Source organism: Lissotriton vulgaris, unplaced genomic scaffold (genome assembly GCF_964263255.1).
Source record: "Lissotriton vulgaris unplaced genomic scaffold, aLisVul1.2 SCAFFOLD_959, whole genome shotgun sequence".
NCBI classification, from domain to species: domain Eukaryota; kingdom Metazoa; phylum Chordata; class Amphibia; order Caudata; family Salamandridae; genus Lissotriton; species Lissotriton vulgaris.
This window is the reverse complement of record NW_028250762.1, coordinates 161,962-169,030: the sequence shown is the minus strand read 5'-3', so window position 1 is coordinate 169,030 and position 7,069 is coordinate 161,962. Positions and strand designations below refer to the sequence as shown.

At 40.0% G+C, this 7,069-nt stretch overlaps 1 protein-coding gene across 1 annotated transcript; it reads right to left on the bottom strand.

The window, feature by feature from the left end:
* Positions 1 to 4,525: 4,525 nt before the first annotated feature.
* On the bottom strand, positions 4,526 to 6,199 carry LOC147663129 (uncharacterized). Its single transcript, XM_086950648.1, has one exon. It carries the CDS (start codon positions 6,197 to 6,199, stop codon positions 4,526 to 4,528), a length of 1,674 nt encoding a protein of 557 aa, XP_086806774.1.
* Positions 6,200 to 7,069: the final 870 nt, after the last annotated feature.

The window sequence follows — 7,069 nt, the reverse complement described above, 5'->3', positions numbered from 1 at the left end:
CTGAAAAGGATTTCACAACATTGTTTCGGGACAAACCACTGTTCGCATACCAAAGATCGCAAAACTTAAAAGAATTATTGAACAAGGCTACCGATAGTGACATGGCGTCAAAAAGAACGCATAAAGGAACCCAGAAATGCTACAACTGTAAAAACTGCAACAATGTAATTCTAGGAGACACTTTGTTGCACCCACGGACGGGTGAAAAAATAAAATTGAGACACACAACCGACTGCAACTCAGAACACGTGGTTTATTCCATAAAATGTCCTTGCGGACTGTTATATGTTGGCAAAACGGACAGAAAACTTAAGATCAGATTAACGGAGCACAAAAGTCGTATTCGTAACAAGAATCTAACTGCTCCCCTTGCTAAACATTGGAATGAAGCTGGACACTCCATCGCCCAACTAAGATTCCAAGTTATTGAAATGGTCCCCCAAAAACTGGGCACTGACAACGCTAAAATACTAATTCAGCGAGAAACATTCTGGATCCGTAAACTCCAAACTCTCACCCCGAACGGATTGAATGACAAACTAGATCTCGTATGCTTTTTATAAGCACTTCTAATTGCACATCATCTCTCACCATTTCACAGTATTCATTCTTCAACCTAACATTTTCAAGTTACCACCCCATCACAGGTACTTAAGTGCACTTCAATTCCACAAGCATTTCTGACCGAATACAGATGCAAATCGCACTCTACCTATAGAATGTAAATAGGCAGGCATATTTTTTATGCTCATATTTCTTATGCTCTTGATGAAACATAAGGTGTTTATTTGCTTAAAGTTATAAATACTGGTTGGTTTATATCACTCTTCTGTACATCATCTAAACACCCCTTTCATTTATCATCTCCTTTCATAGCATCTAATCAACTCTGCTCACTTCATGCACATAGCTAGCAGCGAATATCCCCACTCCAAGATGGCGCTCGTCGCCACTTAGAACCCTGTACAGATAATTGAGCCACTTAACCTAGACTGTTACCCGTTGCGTGGACATAACGTACTCTCCATCATATCGTTTCTGTAACTCACGCTTTCTTACGTGTTTGACCCACCTATAAAATTTTTTTTGAATGACACGGTCACTTCAATTAAGGAAGGACCAGCCGCCCGTTTACTCTGTTTATGCACACGCGAAGTCGAGACCTCCGTAGTCCGTTTTTGATAGCTACGCACATAACTTTCTTGTTAACATAAAAGAAGGACGAGCTGTCTCCGTGACATTACCCGAAGAACGCTGACACCAAAACATTTGAACCCCGAGCTCCGGTAAGATTGCGTTTCGAAATAGCTAAACCGAGCATTTCAACAATCATTTTTCTATTTAAAAGCGCACGCTAGCCAGCACTGTTTTTTAACAAAAACCCTCGTGTTCGTTTCTTTCGGCAGATCTTCATTACAGCACTGCTTGAACACGCATAGAGTCTGACGCTCGCTTAATAGGACTCTAAGGTAACCACAGCCACTTTTGGCACGTTCATTTTTTGCTAACCACTGCTAGCTTGGAATATTGATCAGCGCTTTAATTATTCTTTACACAGGCTTCTAGTCTGAGCACCTGTGGAGTCTGACATCCACCGAGTAGGACTCTAAGGTAAACATTACTATTCCTGGCACGCTTATTTACCGCAACTACCACAGTCTTGCAACATTGAATAGCATTTTTTATTTGTTTTTCAAACAGGCTCCTTATTTTCAAGTCAGCACTGACAAGGTGAGGTCTCACAAACATATTCGAACCATTAACCTATTCGAATATTTTACAATGATATCAGTCTAAACCCTCCATGCCCCTTTTCTCTTCTGTTTTCACAGACTGCATCAATACATTGTTACAGGTAACCTTATGCTTCACGCAAGGCGCTCGCACACGCCCTTGGCTTTATACAACCCATATGCTTAAACCCTGTTCTCTTTGCTATTTAGATTCACACCATTTACCTAAAGTCGAGTGTCATTCCATATATCCTACTCAGCCTGCGGTAAGATTAACACATCATTCATACATCCTGTTCTACTAACGATAGTGCATCAACAGTAAAAGGTTCCTTACTCTTACTTTTCCTTTTTCTACTTTTTTCACACACAGACCCCTGACGAAGGGGCTTCGCGCCCCGAAATGCATTGGGTGAACGCTGAATGTTTTGATACTCTGATGTTTATTATTTAATGATTGAAATCGACAATGTATTTGTTGGTAAATGAATATGCGCCAGAACAAATGTAACATGAAAATGAATGTTATGTTGACCTAAGCTAATTTACTGAAGATAATTTAATAAATGTATTAACGTCTAAATTCAATTCAAGTAGTGCGTACTGGTGTCCTGGTTCTCAACCAGGCCTAATTTACTGTTGCTTCGGACCAGCCACAAGTACTTGCCAAAGGTTGTCTCACCTGTTCGCATGATCAAAACCATTCAGCTGCTTTCCTTTCTGCAATCAGTGTCTGTACCTGAAAAGACTTTTCTTGCCGTGGATACCAAGAATGTGCTCATGTATTAAATTGACAGACCCAAGTCATTTTGTAAGACTAAACAATTTTTTGTAGCCTTTGCCAAACCCTAGAAGGCCATTCCATCTTTAAATCTGGCATTGCAAGATGGCTTGCCAAGTGCATCTAAATGTGTTAAGCTAACGCCAAACAGCTACTTTTTGTGCCCCCCACACATATGCAAAAAAGAGTGCTACTGTGGCTTCCTGGGTAACCTTACTTTAACTGATACCTGTTCACCAAGCACAACTGTGTGGATGTTCCAGCCCATCAACAGGTTTAGTTGGCCAAGTTTTTTGCTAGTCAGCTACAGATTTTGAGAATAATTGCTCTAAAGCCTGTGTATCTACAATCACACAGGCTAACAAACGGAAAATGTTACTTTCCCTGTAACCATCTGTTCTGCTGTAGATTAACATGCACCCACCCATCTCTCAGGAAGCCCATGATCACAGATGTTTTGCTTTATTCTTTCCCTTTGCAGTTCACAGAATGCTCTAAACTTGACACTGCTCTACACTTAACACTACTCACACACGGGTAGAAAACAATCTGAGTTGAATCTATTTTCTAATGCATTATGGACGAAGGCTGAAGTGTCAACATATATTGTAATTCAAACCCCTTTCAAATAAAAAGAAGTTGCTAATGCCCGTCCCCAGGAGTATGCAGAGCATATGAATCTAGTGCCCTATACACTACAAACCAAAGATTAGAGCTTAAGTAAAGCTGCACATTTATATTCTCTCTCTCTTTATATATATATATATATATATATATATATATATATACTAGCAGCCCGTCCCGACGTCCGGGGATGAAAAGTAAAGTGTGTAATGTTGTTACAGATGAAGTATGACATTATTGTAAGATTTCGCGGTAAACTACATTTTTAGTTTCATTTGAATGAGGATGTAGAATAAATTGATTTTGCACATTCCCGGTGCGAGAGAGGGCAACATATAACTGGCCATGAGTGAAGCACTCTTCTCGTAAGTCGATGCCTATAACTTTATATGTTTGACCTTGCGATTTGTTAATGATAGAAGCAAAGGCAATGTTAATGGGGAATTGCAAACGTTTAAATTGAAATGGTAGATCTGTAGGTATCATGGGTATGCGTGGAATGTGAGCTAACTGGCCGGCAGCAGGGCCAGATAGAATAGTTGCTTTAATGACATAAGGTAAAAGACTTTTAACTTGTAGTCGGGTTCCATTGCATAGATTTGGCGGATGTAGGTTTCGCAATAAGATGATTGGAATGCCAACTTTTATGTGGAGTACATGAGGTGGAAGTCCCGAAGGGTTAAGTGAGTTTAGGAATTCTTGAGGATAATGTATTGCGTCTTCAGTATCTAATACTGTGTCAATGGATTTATATACTTTTGTTTCCCCTGGAATTTGAAGTAGTATGTGTTCATTGATGTGGTTGACACTTTTGTTTCTGGGTGCAACTATAGCTCTTTGACAAATCCATTGGTAGTCTTTGTTAATAATATTGTGAACGTCTGGGTATACATGTTGTATGAGTTCCTGTAAGTTCGAGACAGCCGTCCCTAAATTTTCAATATTAATGGTATCATTTGTGTTGTGTAAATCTCCATTACCAACTTGTAGTAGAAGATCAGCAAAGAGATTATCTCCACCTCCAAAATGTGTTCTCATGTTAGTGCGTAAGGTAAGAGTTTGTACGGAGTCCCATAGGTGTGATGCTTTTAAGCATGCTTTTAGTATATCAGCACGTGTTCCTCTGGGGACAACAGGAAGAGTCTGACGGAAGTCACCTGCAAAGACAAAAGTGACCCCACCCATGATTGTAGGACAATTTCTAATGTCTTGTAGAGTTCTGTGTACGGCGTCTATATGTGCGCGGTGTGTCATAGTACATTCGTCCCACATAATAAGAGACACTTTTTGAAGCAGGGTGCCTAAGGGTCCGTTTTTGCATACTGAGCAAGTGGATACATTTTCAATTGAAACAGTTAAAGGTAGTTTAAACGTGGAGTGTGCTGTTTTACCTCCAGTTAGCAAAGTGGCAGCTATTCCAGAAGAGGCAACTGCCAGAGCCAATAGTCCTAATGAGCGTATTTTTGCAAGTATTAGGTTGATTAAGTAAGTTTTCCCCGTCCGTCCCTCCTGGTGCGTCTAAGAAGAATATTTTTCCATCTTTTGTTTGCACACTTTCAACAATGGTGTTGTATGCTATTGTTTGATCCGGCACTAAGTTTGGCAAATGTTGTGCAACATATTGCAGTAGGTTCTCTGTCGAGTTGTCAAAACCAGTATGGTTGTACGATGTATGTATAGTTCTATTTGTTTGCGGCAGTTTGAAATCTTTTAAAGTTTTTTCACTTAGTACATACAGCGAGTCTTCAATTAGTATGAGACCCTGGTTAAATATGTCATTACTCATTGGTATTGATTCATCATTTGTTTCTTGACGCCTATTTTGTAGTATATCTTCACACAAATCTTCTTTGTATTGGTCCCATAAAGTAAGAGGATCAGATGGGTTACAAAACAGCAGAATAGTAACAAATAATTCACGTGACTTAGATGGGGAATGTGAAAGTGCAGCATCACCTAATGTATGTTTCCAATGTTGGTCGTCTTCAATGAGTCCAAGTTCTTTACAGGCTGCTTGATAGGTAGGCATTAGTTGTCCGTTAACCGTTGAAAGAGTTTCAAAGCCTGTAGGTCCACGAACAGGTTGTAAAAGAATGCGTAAGTGGAAACACTCGGATTGGTTTGGGTGAATAGTATACATTCTACCAAGAGCTGAGTTTTTTTTACACCAGGGTGTCCTAATGCTTGTTGTCCATGTTTTCGCCGTGTAAAACCTGATTTTGACCCATGTATAGTATTGTGGTACTTCTTGGTATAGCAATGTTTTTGCAAAATTGTCGGTGGCACACAATTGGAAGAAGGCAGTAAGCGTTGTGTGCGTTGGGTTCTGTGCTACATGTACAATGTTCTTGTCATTGAAATAGACTCTTTGACCATTTTCAAGAGGCACAGCTAGATGTGTGACAGTGGGATGGCGTTCATGAATGTGAAACTCTAGAATGCGCCACACTGCTTCGGAAGTGCTAATATACCGTCCATTTAGATATGTGTCTATTTCATTGTGTTTGTTTTCAATAGTAGCAGTTGCTTGATCTGAGCCTTTGTTAATATATTTGCAAATATATTTGATAGCTTTAACAGATTGGCAGTATTCAATATTAATGTGAGCATTGAAAGTGCGACAGAGTAGTGGGGAATATGGAACAACCCACTGATTATTGACAGTGACTTCCTGGCCTCTAACCGTCATTGTGACAGTATGTCCACCATGTTCGGTGTTCCTTCTACGATAAATGGGGTAGCCGTTAACCCCAGTTTCGGTCTCATTAATGAGAGGGCGTGGGTATTTTTTGGTGCAAATCCCGTTTTTCATACACGGTGAAAGAATGTTGTGTTCACCACAAGGACCGTGTATCATGTTTTTCTTGACAATAAGAAATAGTTTTGGATCGTCAATAGGATCAGGCAGCTCTGCGGAGATAATGAGATCAACATCATCTGCATTAATTTTTGGTTCAAGCCATAATAGTATGTGTACATGAGGTAGTCCTTTCTTTTGCCATTCAATAGCAAATACGTAAGCTTTAGCAGATCCAAAGATACCCTGTTGTGTTAACCTCATTAGTGCTGCGCCTATTCCAACGGCCGACGGCACCACTACCTCGGCAGTGCTGCCGTCGGCCGTTGGACGTTCCAACTGCACCTGCGCAATGGAACGTTCAGCATTGGAGCTGGACGTTCCATAGCTGCTAAGGTGTTAATAGTTTCATTAGTGTTTTAACTTTCAAATTGAAGACCCGTGCAATGATGCCATGTCTATCGCATGGTTTTTGTTTTGGGAACAGTTAATTTTTTATTTCTTGCCACTCTGGATTGCATGTGAAAGTAATGAATAAGTCTGGTCTGCCGTAGTGCCTGATGTACGTCATAGCATCTTGTATTTTTTCATGCATGTACCTTAGTGATCCAGTGAAGGTAGCTGGTAAAATAACGTGCTGTCCAATGTCTTGAGCTTGTACGTTGTGATCTTGATTGACAGCATCTTTTAAATTGATGTAGTTGTCTGCGAGTAGTTGTTTTTGATTGTGCCTGATAAAGTCTAGTCTTTCTTTGATCATTTTGGCCATCATATCTACAATGTATTGATTGAAGAGATTGCGGAACCAATGCAAGGTATTGAAAGTTGTATTTCTAAGCATAAGAGTATAGGCATAGTACTGCATGCATGTAACTGTTTTGTTTGTTGCAGAGTTTGATTGTGGTATATTGAGACAATAACCATCTTCACCTGTAGGGAATAGGATGGGGTACTGTAAAGGATCATAGGATCTATGTAATTCAGATACTTTGCGTAATACTCCCTCTCGGGTATGTAATACAATGTTGCGTGGTCCCTTGTTTCGTTGACTAAAAGAACTGCAACTTCATCGGTAGTTGGTGCATTATATCTTCCTGCATGTGTATTTGGTGGCCGTTTATCAGCGTGTATAAT

Bases quoted from the DNA above. Each gene is read 5' to 3' on its own strand.
- LOC147663129 (XM_086950648.1), bottom strand. From the start codon at position 6,199: ATGAGGTTAACACAACAGGGTATCTTTGGATCTGCTAAAGCTTACGTA.